This window comes from Equus caballus, chromosome 6 (genome assembly GCF_041296265.1).
Source record: "Equus caballus isolate H_3958 breed thoroughbred chromosome 6, TB-T2T, whole genome shotgun sequence".
Classification (NCBI taxonomy): Eukaryota; Metazoa; Chordata; class Mammalia; order Perissodactyla; family Equidae; genus Equus; species Equus caballus.
In genome coordinates, this window is record NC_091689.1 from 54,268,108 (window position 1) to 54,289,199 (window position 21,092).

Genomic DNA, 21,092 nt, shown 5'->3' on the forward strand with positions numbered 1-21,092 from the left:
GAGAAGCGGTGAGAGTTGACCCTGACCAACAGACCTGGGGTTGCCAAAGCCCCCAGTGCTTTGTTCTGGGGTCCATCTGGATGGAGGCCACCCTGGCAGTAATGAGGGAGGCCCAGTATTTGGGGAAGTAGTCCATGTACAGTGTCACATTGGTTCTGCTAATTAAGAGACAAAGGGGCCGGTGTCCCTTCCCCCACCCATGCATATCCTGTACCCCATATACTCCCAGGGTTTGGGGAGTTTTCTTCTCTTGTCACTTCCTCCAGAACTGCTCTTGACCAGATGTTACAAGAGGACCACTTGCTTGACAGATCCAGAGGACTCTCAAGCAATAAACCATACTCTTACAATTTGCTCCGCCACCTGGAGGTCCAGCCCAGGCCCTCATTTCTACCTCCCTGGCTAGTCAGTCATGCCTCTTGCTCTGCCTAGTAAGCCATTTTTAGTTCGGTATTCCATGGTCTGACCAAGATGGACTGGGCCAGGACCAAGGTATGACAGATCAGGCTTGACGTCAGCCGTCCCCCACTGGCTTTCAGCTTAAAGTTAATAGGGCAAGGCAGACTCATTTGTTCAGTGGAAAGCATGGCTCCATTTCCTCACACATGCTCCAATACACCCAAACATTTCAGTGAAGTTGTGAAGTAAAAGTGCTTCTCACCAGGCTAGTTTTCTTCCAGAATGCATATTTACTTACTTGTTTGCTCACTTGTTTAAAAGTCATATACTGTCTGTATCCCAAAAGGATATGAGATGACTTCCAGACCCGGTGGGAATTCTCAGAAACTCAGAGTAATCTTAATCCAGAAAAACCATGGGGTCCTCATTTAGTTGTTAGAGGGCCATCCTGGTTGTACCTCCAATGTTGCAGGCAAAGATGGCTGCCCTCATTAACTAGATAAGCACCTTTTTGGCATTTTAGAGTTAATAAAGTTCTTGTAGCTCCTTGAGGAAAAGAACCGCAAAATATAATGTGGGTGTATGTCACATTGGTGGTAGGAATGTGTGAAGCAGGACATAGCCAGATACTCTCGGGAGCCCGAAGGCCAGACAGCAGCCTTCAGTGATCTTTGCAGCCTGTCTCCCTGCAGGCTTCCTTCACCTCTGACTCCATAACTGACCCTTCTTTATCCTGCTGCCACCCCTCTCCCACCCTCCAACAGTGGCTTAAAGCTCAGGGTTATGCTAGGCCCAGGCTAAAGTCAATTTAAGGGCCATCAGCCTGTCCAAGGACTGGAAATCACCATTATTCTCCGTTTAAGACAACACCTCTGAAAGACTTACTAAGTAAACTGCAAAGGTTAAAATACTATCTAATTATTATGGACCAGTTAATCAGCTAGCTCCTTTCTAGTAGGGGAAATGGATCTAACTTGTTAAGCTTTGACAAGGTAGATGGGAGGGTAGGAAGAAAGGGGATTAACTGGAAAAAGCATCAAGATCTGAACAGGGTGGCACAATCTTTAGGGGCTGTCAGCAGCCAGGAACATGGGAAGAGCAAATTACTTAACCTCTCCAAGCTTCAGTTTCCTCATCTACAGACGAAGATATTAATAGCACCATTATATAAGATAATCTACGTAATGTACTTGGAATTATGCCTGGCTTGTAAGAGCCGAAGCAATGTTAGCAGAGATATTATTGCTGAATTTATATTACTAATAATGATAATTGTTACCATTATTATCAATAGCAGTAATAGAATTAGTAATAGTAGTCTTGGCAGTGGTAGTGTACTGTGCCCTGAGAAGGGTTGGGTTAAGCGGAACTGATACCGAAGGTCGTTAAACCAGAGGGTAGGGAATTAAATAAGAAAGTGGGGGTAGGGCTGTCAATGCCAATCCTTAGCTGTGTTATAACTTTGTCTGGGATTAGCTACAAGGGAGACATCCTGGCAAAGTGACTTTAGAACCAAACACACAAGGACTCAAACCTTGGCTGTCACTTGATTATGTGTGACTTTAAAGAAGTCACTAAACTTCCCAGAGTCTCAGTGTCCTTATTTGTAAAATGGGAGTGATCATACCTATATGAAGATTATACATATATATGTAACATACCCAGTGTACCCACTGCCTAGCAAATATGTCCCCTCCTTCACCTGGCCAAGCTCTTTCCCTTCCATACTGTAGTTGGCAGACTACAAAATGAGAAATCCATCTGGATAGGTGAGAAATATAAGAATTAGCATTGTGGGCTCTTTGTTAAGAGAAGAAAGATGTCACCAGCTTCCTTACATCCTCCTCCCACTGGGGAAGCTGATGGAATGTACAGTAGGACTGCTAAATGTTAGAGCTTGCATCCATATTTAGTTATAGCCTGTAGTGGAATAATTCTGAATTCACTGACGTAATGTGCTCCTGCAAAATGGAAGCCATCCAGTAAAAAAGAGCCCTAAAATAGATTTTCATGGAAACTTAACTCTGAATATTCTGGTTTTATACCTTAACATAAGTGAGATCTGGGAACACTTTTCTCCCATAAAATTGAAGATAATTTCTTAAAAATATACACATTTAATGTCTACAACTATCTTCCCATCATCATTCCAAGATATTTATCATTTGATCTGAGTTAAACAGAAGATATGTCATTGTGATAGTCAGAACAAGTTTAGGAACACCTCTCCATTTTAAATGTTACTTTCCTTGATGAAAATTTAATATATTGAAAAAAGAATCTTCAAAATCAACTAATTTCTATTCTTAATGTTATTGTTTTGACCTTACTCTTTTTCTTTTTCTAAATTCATGGAATACACTTCCTCTCATGCAAAGTCAGTCTCAAGACTTTGTTTTCTTTAGGTGTTTTGAAGTAAAAGTCATAAGAATTTTGACATTTTAAGTGCACTTTCAGAAAACTCTGATTTAGATTACTGTTCCTGACACTGATATGCAGTTAGATGTTATTAGTTACTTAAATGTTTTCTGTAATTATGTAAATTATGTTGACATTCTCTGGTAGGATGCCTACACTTTACTGTTTTGTCATTTGCAAAGTTCTAAAATACATCAGATAACCATTTCAAGCATTTTCAAATTAAACAGCTGTTAAAAGGTTCTTGCTCTTTTGTTGCTATCGTTGCCTGTAAGGCCTTAGTCCACTGCTCTGCCTAAGAAGCTCTTAAGTAAATATACCCTCTTTCCCTACAGAACTTTTTTTTTTTTTAATGATAACCAGTTATGATCACTGACCTTGTGGAGCTCATGGTCAGATAGAGGAGATACAATCAGGTATAGGTCTACAGATTACTATACAGTACAATGTGGAAGACAAGTGTTATGATAAAGGTATGAATGATTGCCATGATAGAGGAAGGAATAAGATGAGCCAAGGAAAGCTCCACAAATGAAGTGATCTCCAATCTGGGTCTTAAAGTTTCAGAAGGAGTTTGATGGGTGAGGAGAACATCCAGGTAGAGGTACAGACAGAGGCATGGTTGGGAAGGATAGGGAGTCAAGGATGCCTAGAATGTAGGATGCAAGAATGTAAGCATTGGCTGATGAGACAAGAGCTTGAGCACACTGGGAATCATTTGTAAAAGCTTTGAAAGCCACATCTGAATAAAACCACATCTTTATTTTATAAGCAATGGAGCTACTAAAGTTCTTTAAGCAAAGAATTGATGGGCTCCTGCTTTTCAGAACATAACCAACAAGGTGCAGAGGACAGACAGGTACACAGCCTCTCCAGTTTAAGCAGCCTAGAATGAGATATGCTCTTTCAAAACCAGAGAAGGGAGAACAATCTCCCTCTATCTCAATTATGCTTGGTTCAAATAGAAAATTATTCAGTTGTTGCCAAGTGACCCATGAAGATATGAGAACGATAAAGACAGTGTCCTAAGCAATTCTCAAGAGACATCTGAAGAAAACAAGGTGGGCAATATGGTGGATTCCCCCACTTAGCAGCCCAGAGCCCTAGGAAGGACTATGGCCCATCAAACCTCTACCACATTATTTTGCATGGCAACATGGTTCTGACATACTCTGTGTGGGGACATGATCCACCACACCTCTGCCATATCCTGACGTGAGGATATGGTCTACCATACCTCTGAAAAATCCACATGTAGGGACATGATCTATCCACGCTTCCACTACATTCATGTTTTAGGATGGGCATGGTCCACTTCAGCCATGCCACATCCAAGTATGGAGTCCTGAGGAAGTAGTTGTTCTCAGCCCCACTAATGCCCAGGTTACAGAAAGAGGCACAAAAAGTAGTGGTTGTAAAATGGATGAAGGGAGATGTTAAATTTTCTGAAAGGATCATAATGATGAAAGAAGGATACTGACAAAAGACCAGAGATAGAGAAAGATTTATATGAATAAACGCATAATAAAGCATGAGTTAGAAGAGAGAAGTGAAAAAAAAAAGCTTAAAAACAAGGGAAAAAGAAATACAAGAAAGGGAATATTTTAAAAAATAAGGAAGAAAAATAAAGTAAAAAGGAAGACAAATCAGAGAAAGAGATAATACGAAGAGGTAAGCATAGTGAATGATCATATATGCATAAGGATCTCCTCCTTCCCACTCTTCTCAGACCACTTGCTAAGTGTTTAAAGTTTTATCTTGGGGAAACCTAACCCATGAGATAAGTCAGTAACTATCCGATCTATCTGGTCTAAATATATATCAGTCTATATCTCATAGCTTCATTCTAGGAGAAAGGGTTGGAAGTCACCTCTTCTAAATCTTAAGGAAATATAGAGTAGGAAATTTGTTGTAAGGGAAAGTCTCCAGAATTATTCTAAGGTTTCCATGAGCTTTACTTGACGCTCCATTAAGGTAGTTCCTATCACCAGTCTTGAACCATCTTGGTTATCATGGTTTCAGGAGACAGAGCTCCCACAGAAACCATGATGCTTCCGGCAGACCTAGAGAGTCAGATGTATTTAGAATGGGTTTTGCACATCCTCACCCAGAAAAGATGGAAACCAGCAGACACTTTCCTTCCTCTCTTAACTGCACGGGCCAGCAGGGAGGCCTACAATTGGTATGGGGGCAACCCATTCACCAGCACCACTCAGGGCAATCAATCGAGTTAAATAGAGTTACTTCTTTTCAGGACACAATGGGAACAACCCTCCTCCTCAGCCCTGGGAACACATGAGTGTGCAGAGGAACAAAGGGAGAGCCCATAGCCAAACACCACTGGGAGGAAAATGAAGGCCATAATGGGCCAGTGCCCTCAGCGTGGGTGCACTGGGCGGCCCTCTAATAACACACCAAATGGGCAGGCTTGTGTTGATAGGCCACCCAAGTGCATACAACAAGAGGTACCCTGTACTCAGAAAGCCACTGACAATACCAAGCCCCTTATTTGCAGCCCAGGGCGTACCTGTGAGAACCTTTTACAAATCAGAAGGCGAACGTGAAGTAGTATTATTTCAGTAGGGAAACTGATTTCTGCTCCCATGTTCCAATTGAAGGAAACACAAGAAAGAACTGTCAATTCTAAAGATTTAGAAAATTAATAGGTACATGAGAACTTTTGAGTATGGCTCAGAATGATAGTGAGGGAAAGATGGAGGTTTCAAATGGTTCTCTTACCTTTTTGTCACTCAGGCCAGAAACCTGGTCCACATATTCCTCTTGGATCATGAAGGCAGCTAAATTGGCAGTGTAGCTGGCCAGGAAGATGACAGCAAAGAAGGCCCACACGGACACCATGATCTTGGAGGTGGTTCCCTTTGGGTTCTGCACAGGTACGGAGTTGTTAAACACCAGACCCCAGAGTAACCAAATAGCTTTGCCGATGGTGAAAGATGGGCCACCTGGCTCTGGCATGATGAAAAGACAAAGACAGAAAGTTAAGATAGAGTCACTGGTTCTATTTAAACCTATAAGTACACCAAGCTGGTAAGTTCCTGCTTAGAGCAGGAAACGCTCCAGCTAAGACCCAGCCCTTTCATAGACAGCTTTTTAATTTGAGAGCTTGTGTCTCTCTTCTCCTGGGACTCTCAGGAAGGCAGAGGAGGGTTCTCTAGGAGAAAAACCAGAGGCCTGGGATGTGTGCGGGATCTTGCTCCAACTAATGGCCATGACTCAGCCAGAGCACTGGAGGAGCCAGCTTCCTGCCCCATGTATAGAAGACCCTCAAGATCACATCAAAACTGAATAACAAAGGCAACTATCCCACCCTAGTCACACTTGTGTCCTTATTACTGTTGTTCCTAAAATTTATATTTGTCCCTACCAAGAAAGCATTTAACTTGAAAATGATCAGAAGAACTGTGTGGGGTCTTCTTCCAAAATCACATAGACCTCTTCCAGTTTTATTCACACTGATGCTGGATGGCTCTGAGTGCACTTTACCCTGATTTTTTCTTTAGCTTCTAGCACTTAGCACTAAGTGTTTCAAAGACAACCTTGACCTCACTCCAAAGTCAACACCTCCCAACTGGTTTCCTAGAGTAGTAGCTTCTGTGTAAAAGAATATCAGGAAGCCCAGAGAGGAAGTCATAGAGCCCCTGGCTTTGCCATGCATATCTGAGGGCAGAAAGGCTGGCTATCTTTGACCTTCCCCCCCTCAACCTTTATACAGATAGTGCTATGGCTTCTGCTCATGAATTTATAGTGACTTCACTGCTTTCTCTGATTGGTAATGGTGAAATCTTGCCCAATGTCTGGTCTGCATGTAGCCCCTCCACTGCAGAAATGAACATCTGCCACACAGTTTACAACACATTAGCACAGGTCTTATGATGCTATCTGTGATCCTGATGGCATCTGCTCAGCCAACTAAATCATCATTGACTACACATGTCAAGCCTAATATCTAACTGTGCACACACATCTGTGTATGTGAACCTTATTTCATGGAACAGATGTGTAACCAAAAAGTTGTTTATAAATCAAAGTTTTGTACATTGTAAAAATGCCCCAAGGAGACTTGATATTTAAAGTGGCCCCATGTTGAATTCCTTTGTGAAGACAATAATCCTTTGGTAAAGTGAGTAAATATAAGCCCTGCCTCTGAATTTTGTGTCTGGATTTTTCTCCTTGATTTTCTTCAAGGCGAGGGGAGGGCACACACTAACTTTAGTTCTTGACATTGTCAACATACTTATGTACTTGTGTGCTTCTCACATGTTTCACTTGTTACTAATGCCTGTCAGGATGGTGGGCAGGTCATGGCTTCTGGAAGACCCTCTGGCACAAGTGGAAAGCCCCCTGACTATACCATATTGTGGAGACATTCAAACTTCCACCTCAGAACTTACAAACCAAATCAGAAGGTAGGTCAGTAGCTGAAGGTAGTTTCAGTGCAGTGGTGGTTCACAGCTTGGACTGCGATTTCAACAGAAGCACTGGGGGAGCTTTCACGAAATACTGCTGCCTGGCACCCCATCCCCGGAGACTCTTATTAAATTGGTGTGGGGGATGGTGGTTATTCTAATATGCAACCAAGGTAGAGAACCACTATTTTGAAACACACAATGGTCCAAGCTCCACCCTGGACTTTGTGAATCAGAATATTAGAAAATGAGGTCCATGTACCTCTATCTTTTAAGTCTCCCACTGATAATTTTCATGTGTAGCTGGGGTTAAGAATCTTTCCTCTTAGAGGATAAAGCTCACATTCTGGATGGGAGAAGATCCAGAGGTGAGATATTTCCTAATCCCAGGGTTCTCAGGAAGTTTCTGAGGAGCTATTTACAAGGATCTCATGGCCCCCTTCAGAAATCTAGTAAACTCTTTGTGAAGTCTCACAAATGCCTCAAACACATGAGCAGTCCTTACACCTCTGGACCTACCTAGTCAGGAAAGTGGACTGCCCCCAATAGTATCTGTGGGTGAGAACTGGTCTCTCTTGGCGACTTTATTTCAAACACCCAACTCCCATACTCCTTAGCAGAGGGATTTGAGCAGGGACACATGCTTTGGAGATCTTGTAGCTAAGTGGTGATCCTCTGACTGTGGAGAACCCTTCTAGCCACAACTACCCTGCATATACCCTGGTGCAGCCTATTTTTCCTTATTCTTAATAGATGGGTATAATTTGCCTTGTTAGTCTATCTGTTTAGACAGACTGCTCACAGACTAAAGTTATCAAAATAGTTTCGTCTGACATGTTTATGCTACACATATCTACGGCCAGCTATCCTGTCATTTACCGAGGGGTGGAACTAGGCTTGGGGTCAGGCTTGTGCCAGAGAAGGGACATACAGATTCAAAGTAACATCTTAATTGGGGTATTTCTAGTGAGTCACCAAGCTGATGACATAGAAGGCTGAGGGTTCATTTTCAGAAATGGATAAGTTAGGGAGGAGGCAGACAGCAAATGAGGGTTATAAAGATTTGGAATTGAGAATGAGAAAAATGCAGAAATGCAACAATTGCAGCTGGCCTTACCTCTGCCATCAGCAAGGCACCTGTTATAACCCACAGGGCTGAAGTACTCAAAGACAAAGACAGCCACGGCTGAGACAATGAGCAGCATCACAAACATCATAACCCATACGTCAGCACTGAATGGCTCTGGGAAAGGAAAAGAAATGAGGGCTCAGGGTTAAAACAGAGAACAAAGAGATTCTGATTAACTCACATGTTCATTTGCTCACACAACACGTAATTTGGGGGTAAACAAACCACAAGTGTGTGCGTCCCTTCAGAGAGCGAGGACCTGGGTGGAGGAAGAGTAAGAGCATCTCTATTCCCCCGATGGGCATGTCAAAGATTATTTTCTTTCAAACACTTGAGAAGAAACAGCTTCTTGCTTGTGAACTTTTTGAGATTATACATATTCTGCCATTACTGGACCACTATCTGGGTCTTCTGGTAAAGGGTGCAACTGGAGGAAGTACTAGATATGGAGTAAATGAATCATATTAGACTGGCTCTTGGTATATGTTCTCATCTATATGGCCACACCACACAGTAGAGACCTATACAAACTTTCACCAATGCTTCTGAGCCTTGTGGGAAAATTCATTCTCAACAGACTTAGTTACTTTTTTAGGCTTGGTTTTGGTTCAGTAATAATTACATACAATGAATAACTCCCTTGCCCCCTAGCCTCACTTCTCTTAAACTTCCCAGCTTAGATTTACTTTTTTCAACCCACTTTGATATGGCGTATTTTATTAGATGTCATTAGGGTATGAGAATAGAAGTCAACATTAAAAAAAAAATCTGTCCACATTGAATATCAGCATCTACAGCAGTGGGAATTTAGCAGGTGACAAGGGAACATGCTTCAGCTGTAATTAACAAAACAACTACAAACTATTCCCTATCACCAGGTGACAGGGTAGATGGGACAAGACCAGGCAAAAGAGCAAGAATGTTCTACACACACTTGCTTTAATTTCTTTAATCTTTTTTGCCAAATCTCTTCTAGTTGATCTAAATCTCTCTGGCTTAGAGGTATCCAGAAATTGAACACTATATTCCAGGGGCCATCTCTCTGAAGGCCCTAAGAAGGGACAACCGCTATTCTGTCCTATGATACAATGCTCCCTCAATTGTGTCTCAAAATAGTTCTGGCCTTTTTAGACGTCACAACACATTGTAAACTCATAACTAAGTGAATTAACATGCTGCTTTTTTTCCATCTTCCAAATCATTAATAAAGATGAAGTTGAAAACAGGGAAAAATTGACTGGAAACTAGAAAATGTTTCCTTACTTGAAACTTACTTTACTTTTGAACTTTCAAGGGAATTATAAAAACCTCCTCACTTAAACAATTTAAAAAGGACCTTGATAAGGCACACAGCAACTGTAAAATGAAAACCTTCAGTGACAGCCAGCGATGCTAGGGCAGAAGGTGCTCCACTACAAAGTGGAGTGAAGAAAACCTCTCCCCCTTGGCTCTCAGTGATTGCAATCCTCCCCTGATTTCACTTTTGTCTAAGATCAGGGAGTAACTGAGTCAAAGCATCGTCCCTAGTCTGTCTTTCCTTGCACTGAGCTCAGGGCAAACCTTCTCTACACAAAATACAACAAACATTTGTACTGGTCTTTACAATTTAGGAAGCACTTTCACCACGTCATCTATATAATCCTCCTAATGACCCTTTCATTATGGTATTACTATATACTTTACAGAGCAGTAAACTAAGACCAAGAGGTCAGGGTGCTTTCCAAGTTCATACTCAGAAAGTGGCCAGGCCAGGTTATAATGAATCTTCTGGAGCAAAAGTCTGTGCTTTCTCATTGTATTATATCACTTGTTAGTCTCTATCCTCCACACTGTTTCCTGATTTAGGACTTGAGCTCTGAAATGGCCCTGTGTGTACCAGAACACAGGCTCTGAAGGTAGCCCATCTGGGCTTGAATCCTGGATCTGCCAGTTACTAGCAGAGAGAGTACTGGAACATTGCTTAATGCGTCTAAGGTTCAGTTTTCCACAGCATAAAATGGGTATAATAATAGTATTAGTAAGATAATATAATCAAAGGATGTACAATAATGCCTGGCACACCACACAATAGGTATTCGATAAATGTTGGCTTCTCTTACCCCTGCAATTAACTAACTGTTCCTCCTCCAAACACACACACACCCCCTCACCCACCACACCCGGCATTTCCATGTCGTCGTAGGGCTATATTGATGTATCACTGGTTCTTCCTGTCAGAAATTAAGGTTAGTGCTAGGCTGACAGGGTTAGAATTAGAATGTAGTTTTGTTTGTATCTCTTAATGCTTCAATTATCCTTGTAAAGGAAAAAAGCAAATAAAATACATAAAGCTGTTATGAGGATTAATGAATATAGTGTGTGCTATCTAATAACATTTCACATAAAATTGGCAGGGCCAGAATTTGCTTCACTATGAGTAAGAAGGTTAGCTGACAAACCTGAGTAATTTATAGAAAAATTCTAAGGAAACTGTAACTCCACTTTGTAGTGCATTAATTGAATAATTCTCCCATGAATATTGCTTAAATAAATGTTAGCCACTGACTATTACAACATCCTCATGAAAAAAATGTTGATGTCCTTTGGAGAGATTGTGACTCGCCCAAGGGCTTACAGCTTGTTTATGTCCAAACCAGGCTTCCTGTCTCCCAGCCCAGTGTGCTGTTTTCAAGGTGACATTTTATTTTCCAACCCCTTGCTCTAACAGACCCTGTAAAAAATATGGGGTATGAGCTCACGAAAGACCTCATCTAATTAAAATCTTGGCCTTCTCTTACCTGGTCTTATATCACATCTAAGGCTTTTGACATTTACATGATGCTGGAGAGTGGGGAAGTACAGAACGGTGGGAGGAAGGATGGGATGGGGAGGGAGGAAGAATCAGATCAGCTTTATCTGGCAAAGCCTCAAACAATTCATGTGAAAACAGGAAATCTTTTTTGGTAGCACTGAGCTCAATTCTTGAAGATAATTAAAAATAAATAGGTATTTCAATGATATCCAGAATTAGAAATTATTAAAGCAAGAAGCAGCCTCAGAAATCAGCCAGTAGCAGCTTCAGAAATCAGAAATGCCTTCTTCTATGGAGGAGGAAACTGAGTCCCAGGATGGGGCAAATTTGCTCAAGGTCAAATGATGAGTAAGTGGCAGGAATGGGACTAAGCCTGATCCCTGAACACCAGTCCAGTACTGTTTTCTTATAGGGCATCTTGCTTTCCTACTTTTCGGGGGTATTCTTCAGTTTTGATGTTGGGGGATAATCAATTTTGAAGTCCCCCAAATGAAATTCCTGGCTGGGTTAAGCTCCCAGCAAACCACCTTCTGGATGAATAGCCATGTGCTCCTTCACTTCTTCCCTGTTCCATCTATCCATCCTTATTCCATTTCCTTCACACCTGCAAGCACATCACTTACCTAAGAAGGCAGATGGTGAGACGGTCCCATTGCTGCGTGACACCATGACACTGATGCCAGTCTCTATGAAGGGCACAGAGAAGTCGACTACTTCGGATCGTTCCTCATTGATGGTGAGCGATCCAACTGCCATATAGGCCCTCTTCATGACCACCTGGAGAGAAAGGTGCAATGCTCCAATTAGAACATTCAGGGAGGTGAGGGGTCACCACAACGGAAATACAGCCCTGCAGTGATTTTCTTTAGTGGGAACAGTAAATTCTATTTACTATTTTATATTTTCTAAAATTTGTAAAATGAGCACTTTTTAATGTTTAAATGAAACAAAATAAATAAAAAATGGAAATGGTCCTTATTTCCTGACACTCACCTCTCCAATCATACCATTCCAGGTTCCATTGATTTTCTTCCCATGCTTGCCATTGGTAACCAGGTAAAGATCATAAGTGAACTTCACAGATTTGGAAATTTTCTTAAGGATGTCAATACAGAACCCCTTGCAGCATTTTTTGATATAACCAGGCTCCTCATCCGTTTTATTCCTAACCAGTTAAAGAAACGAAAGACAAAAACAAGGCTTTAACAAGAGGCAAAATAATACCCTTTGCCATTAAAACTCCAACCCAAAATCAGGCCTCCCCTTCACAGTTCTGCACAATTTACATCAGACCTGAGTGAGGAAATAAATCAGACCACAGAACTGCAATTCTCTCATTGTCTCATCACATTGAACCATGTTTTCTCAAAATTTTTAATGTTCCTTTGAAGTATAATATATATTGGGAAAGTGGACACATCCTAAGGGTTCAGTTGGATAATTTTCACACACTGAACCTACCCACCTAACCAGCACCCAAATCCAGATAGAGAAAAGTTACCAGCACTTTAGAGGCCTCTTGTTCTCTCTTCCAGGCACTTCCCACCCTCACCAAAAAGAACCATTATCCTGACTTCTAACAACATAGATTAGGTTTATCTATTTCCAAAAATGCTTCTAAATCTCAAAATTTCACAATATGTTGGCCCTAGAACACATATTTCAACACCAATGTAAACTTAAATCTCTATCTACTTGAGATCCTGGTTATTGAGACCAGGCAAGGCCAAAGAAACATTAGCATAGTTAGCAGTAATTCTCCCAGGTCAAGATCTGGACAGAACCAGACATCAGACCACAAGGCTGACAGTAATTCCATCACTCAACAGTAAATGAAAATCAGACATGGTGCCTAACTCATTCTATGCCTCAGGTTCCAGGCCAGCCAGGTGCTAACAGCTGGGTTAAATCTGACTATCCCATGCCACCCAGAGCCACTGGGAAAGGTGCCATACTCAGAGACTATGCGTTTTTGGCAGGGGACTGTGTTCCTCATGCAGGTTCCACTCAGAGGGTCCACACTTTCCACAATGACAAACGGGGCCTCCTCCAGGGTTACAATGCTCAGATGGTCATCCTCCTGCTCTTCTGTCTCAGGACACATTCGGGGCCACACGTAGTACTTCATCTGCAGGGACTTGTCTTTCCACTTCCCCACCTGCACAAGGGCAAACGAAAGACTTAGCAACCACTGACGGAGACCCTAGCAGCCTCTGCTAGCATCACCCAGGAAGCTGTTAAACAAAGGCAAAGAAATTCAGGCATTGTACACTTAATACACTCAAATGAGACTACCATGTCCAAATCTAAGGAAGATAATATATTCCTTTACTCACCCACTGTCCAAACATTAAAAGAGGACCTACTATGTGCTGGGCACCCTACTAAGTTCCATGGCTCAAAGAAGTATCATTCTGCCCTTCGTCAAGCTCACACTGAGTGAAGGAGTTAGAACTGCAAACAAATGTATACAGTGCCGTGGTAAGCACTAAGACCGAAGCCTGCACCAAGTACTGGGAGGATGCCAGTTTTCCGCCTTGTGTGGCTGTCAGTTTTTTCTACTTAACTATAGAAAGGAGCTGGTAGTGAGAGCAGCAAATAGCTTTGGAAAGGTCAACAGAGTGACTGGAGCCAATGAGCCAGAAGGATGTGTTTTGGCTTGTAACAGAGGTCCAGTGGGAAGCCATGTAGAGAATTGGGTAGACCTAAACTGGAATAAAATGATAAAGAAAAATTACACAGCTTGGCTGGAGAAAAGAGTGTGGTTGGGCTGGTGATGAACCCCAGAGGTCAGTGCAGATATGCACCTGCTGGGCTGGGTGGGAGCCTTGGGATGAATCATATAGGTCTCTCTGTGAGCTCCCACATATGGTCACACAGACTGCGTGCCCCAACTTCAGAGAGCACCATTCACACGTACTCCAATGTGAAAGACGGATGCCCCTGGAATCATGCACTTGGTGGTCCTGCCGCCAATCATCAGGAGAAATGTATGGGCTCCATTATCTTTAGAAGAGCCCTTCATTCCTGTTTTTATAATAGAATCTACACGACTTCGTTAGTGAGTTCTTGTTCTCACTCCGTCATTGAGTTTATTGAAGAAAGAGGGAACATCTTTTAATTTTCTGTAACTGAATGTCTCCAATTATCACAAGGACTTATGGATTGCAAACTCCTGCATTTTCCCAGTCTAAAATTTCCTCCACGCAGCAATGCAAATTAGTAAGACAGGTGAGGCACCAGGACTGCAAAACTACTTAATTTATTAACTACCGAAATCAATAAGGAGCAAAAAATTGGCAGTACTTCTTAAGTTTTCAAGCAATTAGGCTTAGATTTCCATAATAATACAAAACCAAAATTCCCCCCTTCTTTGTTTCTGCTCTTGTCCTCACTGAAGCTTCTAGTTGGTGCTTCTGTAGGTGTGGTGTGGACCTCCCTCCAACCTGTCTACTTAGTAAGTGTTGCCTACTTCCACGCTCACATTAGGTCTAGACAGCCAACACCCTTATTTTACTGCGTCACTATAACATGGACAGTGGCTTGGTGTCTTGGGCTACCTTGTTTGGCATTAACCCTGATGCTAGTTTTCATCCAAGTATGTAAAGCATACTTCACTTCTGTGTTTAGAATTATGCATGGAACCAAATGTTTGCTTTCCTTTATATGTATAGTCTTTTCCATACAGTTGGTCCTGATTTTGGCACAAGTCTGTTTTTCTTCATATTGCTAAGACTACTTATTTCTAAAGCAGAAATGTCCAAATAGCTTCCCAGCCATGTGGAGATATTGTCTTCTGCCAGCGGTTAGGAGAAGGTGGGCTTGGGGGAGGGGAGACTCTGCCCTGGGGGCCCATGATGTTGGGTAACCTCCATCTCCATCTCCAAGCAGCCCTATCTACCCTAGTATCCAAATTAATATTATTTTCTGCATGTTCGTTGATTTGAAAAAGGTTGGGAAGCCTAAAAGTGCCTATTTTATTTTTTCACTCCTATCATCTTCCCCCAATAGTTCCTTTGGAATTTTTTCTTTTAAATCCAAATTTATTCTTTTCCATATTTATTGGTACTAGCTTAGCCCAGGAATCCAGCAGCCCATTCTGGGATTATTGCAGGAAATGTCAAACCTCACATAAGGTTCTCCCTAGAGTCCTTTGTTGACACTGCTGACAGATGGCTCTTAAAACATCACTTTGTCATACAATCCCTATTTAAGAATTTCAACAACCTCTCACTGCCCTCAGAATTGTGTCCAAATTTCTCACTTAGATGGCCAAGGTCTGTGCATTGAGCCTAATCTACCTCGATACAATTAACTTCACAATTTTGAAACATGAATCATTTGTTCAAGTTGGAAAAGGAAGGTGTTGGTATTGGGAGCTAATACAGGTTAATCAGGAACAGGTTTCAACAAGCTCGCCCCATTTTTTTTTTCTGATAGGATTACTATATCTGTGAGACAAAAATGCTACAGATATAGTATTTGGCAAAGTTTTCCATGACATCCTTTTGAACAAGATGGAACATGATACAGATTATTGTATACTTTGATAGATTTGAAAAGAGTTTAAAATCCATATCCAAAAAAGAAAGATTGTTTAATGAATCCATGCCAACACGGAAAGAGGTCTCTAGTGACACGATATCAGGAGAATCTGTTCTTAGAAGTGACCCGTACAGTGTTTCAGAAAATAAAATAGAAGTCATGCTCACAAAACTGCAGATAACACAAAGCTAGACAGGATAGAAAACATACCGCATTGCAGAATCAAGGTTGGAAGGGATATGAATTAATTGGAATAAGGGACTGAACCAAATGGAATGAAATTTAACAGTATTTCTACATAAAGTATAGCATTTAGATTTTTTTAAAAAGCAAATGCACAGTATTGCAAAGGAGATATTTCAATTAACAGTCTATACAAGCTATTGCAATAACAAATGGTATATTTACAGGCTTGCAGCATCTAGCACTTGGGGTGAGAGGAGGGCATGGATGATCCCACTATGCTCTGTGTTCATCATACCACAGCTGGAAAACTAGGTTGTGAGCCTATAATTCTATGATCAACTGACTTTTACTTACTAGATCATTCTCATTTCCCCAAAAATAATCTGTTCATGCAGTCCCCTCCAGTATACTTTTTCCCAACTTCCTATCAGGCTAGCTGGATCACATCCTTGCTTCACTTCAATTCAACCAACAACAACTGCACAACAATTCTGTGCCAGGCACTGGGCTATGTACTAGAGATAACAACAATACTGAAATAACATTTATTGAGGGCTTAGTACGTATCTAACAATCTCATTAGTCCTCACAGCAAGCTTGTAAGGTGGAGACTACTATTTAATGTCTCATTTTACAGATGAGAACAGAGGGGTTTGATGACCTACCCATGGTCTCACAGTGAGTGAGCGCAGTGTTGGGATCTGAAGCTGAGAAGTCTGGCTCCAGAGCTTGGGTCCCTAGGTACTGCACTGCACTGCTTCTCTGACAGTGAAGGAGTAAGACACAGTGTCTGCCCTCCAAGAACAGTCTAATGGGGAAAACACTATCTATTGACAATAGTATCAAGTTAGGTGTTGGTAATTACCCTAATAAAAGATATAAATAAAGTACTCTGGGATTCAGAGTAGAGGTGATTGTTTCTGAAAAGGTCAGGGAAAAGCTTGACAGAGACCCTTATATTTGAGCAGGGTTTTTCAACGTAAGTTATAACTTACTAGGTGAAGTGTAAATCATCTGCTGAGGCAATAGCAAGAGGAAAGTCACAGAGTCCTATAGCTGCTCAATGGAAACACCAAGGATAGTCCTTCACAGCTGAAAGGTCCGATATATGGGGAGAAATGGCCTAGCTCAGCTCTCCTCCTCCTTAAAGACCTGCTCACTCTAGCCAGATGATCTCTATTACTCTCGAGGGCCAACTGAATTGTATTCATCTCTTCCCAACTCATTGTTCAATGGTGTCAGGTTAGCAGCTTAAAATGGGTCATGGGTACCATAATATTGGCAAACATTACAAATCAGGGCTTCCTCTGCCCACCCCTGCCCCTAGTTTTTAAGCATTTACCAGCTCTCCATTGCCCAGAGTAAACAAATCTTTCATTATTTAATGCTACTTACCACCTCATTTAGTGGCTTTTTAGCTTTTCAGACATCTTGTCTCTTAAACTAAATTATAAACGTGTCCCTAAGTGCTTCTGTGACTAGAGACAAATTTCTAACACTCTCTGAGCCTCAGTTTACACATCCATAAATTAAGGGAGTAATTTTTAAGGTGCCTTCTACATTATCTCATGATTCCAGGATCTCTTTAGGACAGAGGCTCTCTACTACCCTTCCATCCAATTAGAGCACGGTGAAAAGGTGTTCATAGTGGCTGTGAAGACAGGGAAGTATATAAGTTGTTTATACAAAAGATTAGTTTGTCTTAAAGTCATGACTCTTTTTTATGGTTTCCTCAAGGATGATTTCAGTGAACAGGAAAGTTAACAAATTCCTTGAGAACTGAAAGGAAAAATATTTTTGAAAAAAAATCTGTGCTCTGAATGTCAGATTTACAATGCTAACACACAGGACTCATGTTAAAGAACAAGTTTAGTTACTTCAAATTCTTTATGGAGCAAGGCAGTTACAAACAAGTGAACAACTAAAATTAAATAAAATAGGGATTATTTACGTAGAAGAACAAGGTATGTTTCAAGCAATTCTTCTTTAAAGGAAGAGGAAGTATGGAGAAAATACTATAAACTGGGAAGTTTGTAAGAGTGATGAAGACCAGTAAATAGAGAGAGAAGCCTGAGACACAGAAAGGCAACATCCTGAATGCTTTTCTAGGATGTCTGAACTGGTGTGAGCATATAATACTGGAAATGCAGAGAGTAGTAGGAAATGAGGCTCACGGGAGATATTTCAGAGAAAATCTAGTGAGAAGAACTGAATGAAAAATTCATAGTCAAGATTAAAATATGATGAGGAAAAAGAAAAGTCTTAAGAAATAATGAAGAAAGTGTCTGTAAAGCACTCTGAATTCCTTAGAGATAAGCACTAAACAAACATCATTACCACAAGTGCATTTAACAACACCATCTGTCTATAAAAAATGTAGTTCTCTACCATACTAACATTTAAAAAGATCTCTTGAGGACTGAAATCATCTTTCTCAAGAGAAAAAAAAAATGTGATTAGTTTTCTCAGAAAAACATGGAGTCATTTTTAGGGTTTCTGGTTTGCTTTTCTCAGTACAAGTTGAACACCTGCTCATCCGGGAATTTCTCCTCAGAAGGAAGGCTACACCTCACAAACCTACAGCATACTATTCCATAAGGCTTCCCTTATGAAAGTTCTAGAGAATCGATCTATGGTGATTTTAGATTTCAAACTTTTCCTTCTGCTAACCGATTTTCTCCATTACCACCAGTGAAATTGGCACCAATTAGCACCCTGACAAGGCCACACACAAAAAAGACCACGGGGACAGTGTTCTTCTGAAAGCCCCTGAGTTTGTCCCTTTGGTGGATGTGTCATCATGGAGAAGGGAGAGGGAGCCCAGGCAGGGCATGGCTGCTGTGAATGCTGCTGTAGTCCTTGCACGGATAGCAAAGGACATCAATCTCCCTGGGCTGCCTCTCTCATCTGCACAGAAAGTCATTTTTTAAGATCCTGGAACAAAAGCACTTATTAGAGCCTCTTTAGACGTCAAAGGTTATTTTTCAAAAATCAAAGCATTTTTGTTTCTTGCTTGAGATGACTTCTGGATCTAACACTAAACACTTGCTGCTTATTTTAAGCCTTCATCTGACTTTTAAAACGTAAAATTGAAAACTACATGTAATTTCCCTGAGCAAACTGAAGGGATAAGCAGAGTCTCTGCGAGGCAGCCTGAATCCGCATCCCACTCTGTCCCAGAGTGGTGTCTCAGCAGGCAGCTGACCCTGGCAGTGTGCTGGGGCCGCCCCTGGAGAGGCTGGAGACTCCTAACAGCAGAAATCTGAGTATGGGAAGGCATTCCCACTTCTCCTCTCCCAAAGCTACACATCTTAGCTCTGAGATTTTTAGATTGAGTGTCTTGAGAGCACTTCATTTTACTCTATCTTTATTTTTCTGTATCCATCCCTTATAACCAAGTGAACATTCTGGTGTGTGGCCATTCATTTTCTACAAAAATACATATATATAAATAAGGGGATATGTGTGAATGTGTATGTATATGTATGTGTTTTTCCAAAATCAGATCATTATATACAGATGTCTCTGCAACTTGCTTTTCCTCCTTAATTATATATCATGGGCTTTCTTCCAATTCAACAGATGGTAGATCTGACTCCTTTTAACAGCTGCATAGTAGTTCATAACAATGAATGTGCCTCACTTTATTCAATCATACCCCTATTGATAAATATTTACAATATTTCCCAAAAAATCTAACCCAACTACATAATATATACCTTGGTATTTCCAAAGCATCAATTACCAGTGATGAAAAAGCACAATAAAGGATATTTATGTTTTTAAATGTTTTGACATTGCCAGAATACTTTACCAAAAGTTTACGGCAACTGAAATTCCTGTCAGCAAAGCATGAGTGCTCCTTGCTCGCGTTCTCACCAGCACCAGGTTTTTATCACTATGAAACATTTGCCAATCTGAGGAACGAGACACGGTATCTGCTTGCTCTAATTTTCATCTCCTCGACTTGCAGTGAGCTAGGCATCTTTGCACATATGTGTGCCATTCAGATTTTCCTCTTTGGCCCTCTAGTCACATCCTTCAGCTGTTTTCTATCGAGGTGCTTGCTTTCACACCTCTTTGTAGGGAGCTCTTGGTGTAGTATGATGGTAATCCTGTATCTGTCAGATATGCTTGAAAGTGTTCTCATTCTGAGATTTGTCTTCTGACTGTTCTTGGTATTCTTTTAATGCACAAAATTTTACTTTTACTTTTTTTCTTTTGAAGTAAAATATGTCTTTTTAGATAGAACATTTAGATTCCTGCCTTACTTATAAAAAAAAGACCTAGCCCACTCTCAAAGTGTTCTTCTTTGTTCTTACTCTCTGCACGGAGCTTTTTCCAGCTCCCTGTGTGACAGACATGCGGCACAGTCTTCCCTCTGTCAGCCCCCCTCATATTTCTCAAGTGCTCTGCGTGCTCTCAGCCCTTCTCAGGTCTCATCATTTCCCTGATGCTGGCCCTGGTCACCCCTGCCCAGAGAAAAAACTCTATTTAATCTTTCGTAATAATTTTGTGGGTCAACTGTTCCCTTTGGCTACTATATTAAAATGTTAGTTATAGTTTGATATACAAATTCCTGTCTCTGAATGTGTCTTTAAGTAATCGGGGGCTGGGACTATATTGTTTTACATCTTTTTGTGTCTTGTGCTGGCTTGAACAAGCGCGTTCTCAGTAAATTACTGACTGAGGTCACTGGGGGAAATACACCATATCTTCCACAAAGCCTCCACTAGATATCCCTCCAGTGTTCTTTCATGAAAAGGCTACAGGAGGTGAAGTCTGCCCCACATAGCACCTCTCTTCTCTCTGCCTCTTCAGTTGTCCTGACTATAAAGTTGCCCTGGACAGACTCAGTTCCACGTGGATTGCTGTAAGTAATGGCACAATGTGCTGCATTGAGTATCTAACAAGGCCACTGGCACAGCTTGATGCTCCTTCTCTTAATCATCTGCATACTTAGTGAGGTCTAGGTTTAGAAATCCAGCATTTGAAAAATGTGTTTGAAAACAATTTCCATATTCAAATTTGATCCATGACTGCCTTGGCCTGTTACTGCTTCACACTGATTATGCTAGGGACTGGTGGCTCTGGGTGCACATGCCAAAGGGAGGTCCATCAAGCCATTCTTGCCTGACACCTGTGTGTCTCTCCCAGTGACACTGAGACATCGGTTGTCATCTCAGGCCTCAGCTGC

The 21,092-nt window shown here is 41.3% G+C and overlaps 1 protein-coding gene across 2 annotated transcripts in view; it reads right to left on the reverse strand.

Annotated features, from left to right (window-relative positions):
• Window positions 1-21,092, reverse strand: part of GRIN2B (glutamate ionotropic receptor NMDA type subunit 2B) — a 402,696-nt gene that overhangs the window by 37,379 nt on the left and 344,225 nt on the right. For both annotated transcript variants that reach the window (XM_014740731.3, XM_070269931.1), the window contains 5 exons: window positions 13,120-13,322; window positions 12,158-12,329; window positions 11,788-11,941; window positions 8,362-8,487; window positions 5,557-5,786 (listed from right to left, as the gene is read on the reverse strand). In XM_014740731.3, coding sequence (XP_014596217.2) covers window positions 5,557-5,786; window positions 8,362-8,487; window positions 11,788-11,941; window positions 12,158-12,329; window positions 13,120-13,322 — 885 coding nt within the window. The remainder of the gene's footprint in view (window positions 1-5,556; window positions 5,787-8,361; window positions 8,488-11,787; window positions 11,942-12,157; window positions 12,330-13,119; window positions 13,323-21,092) is intronic.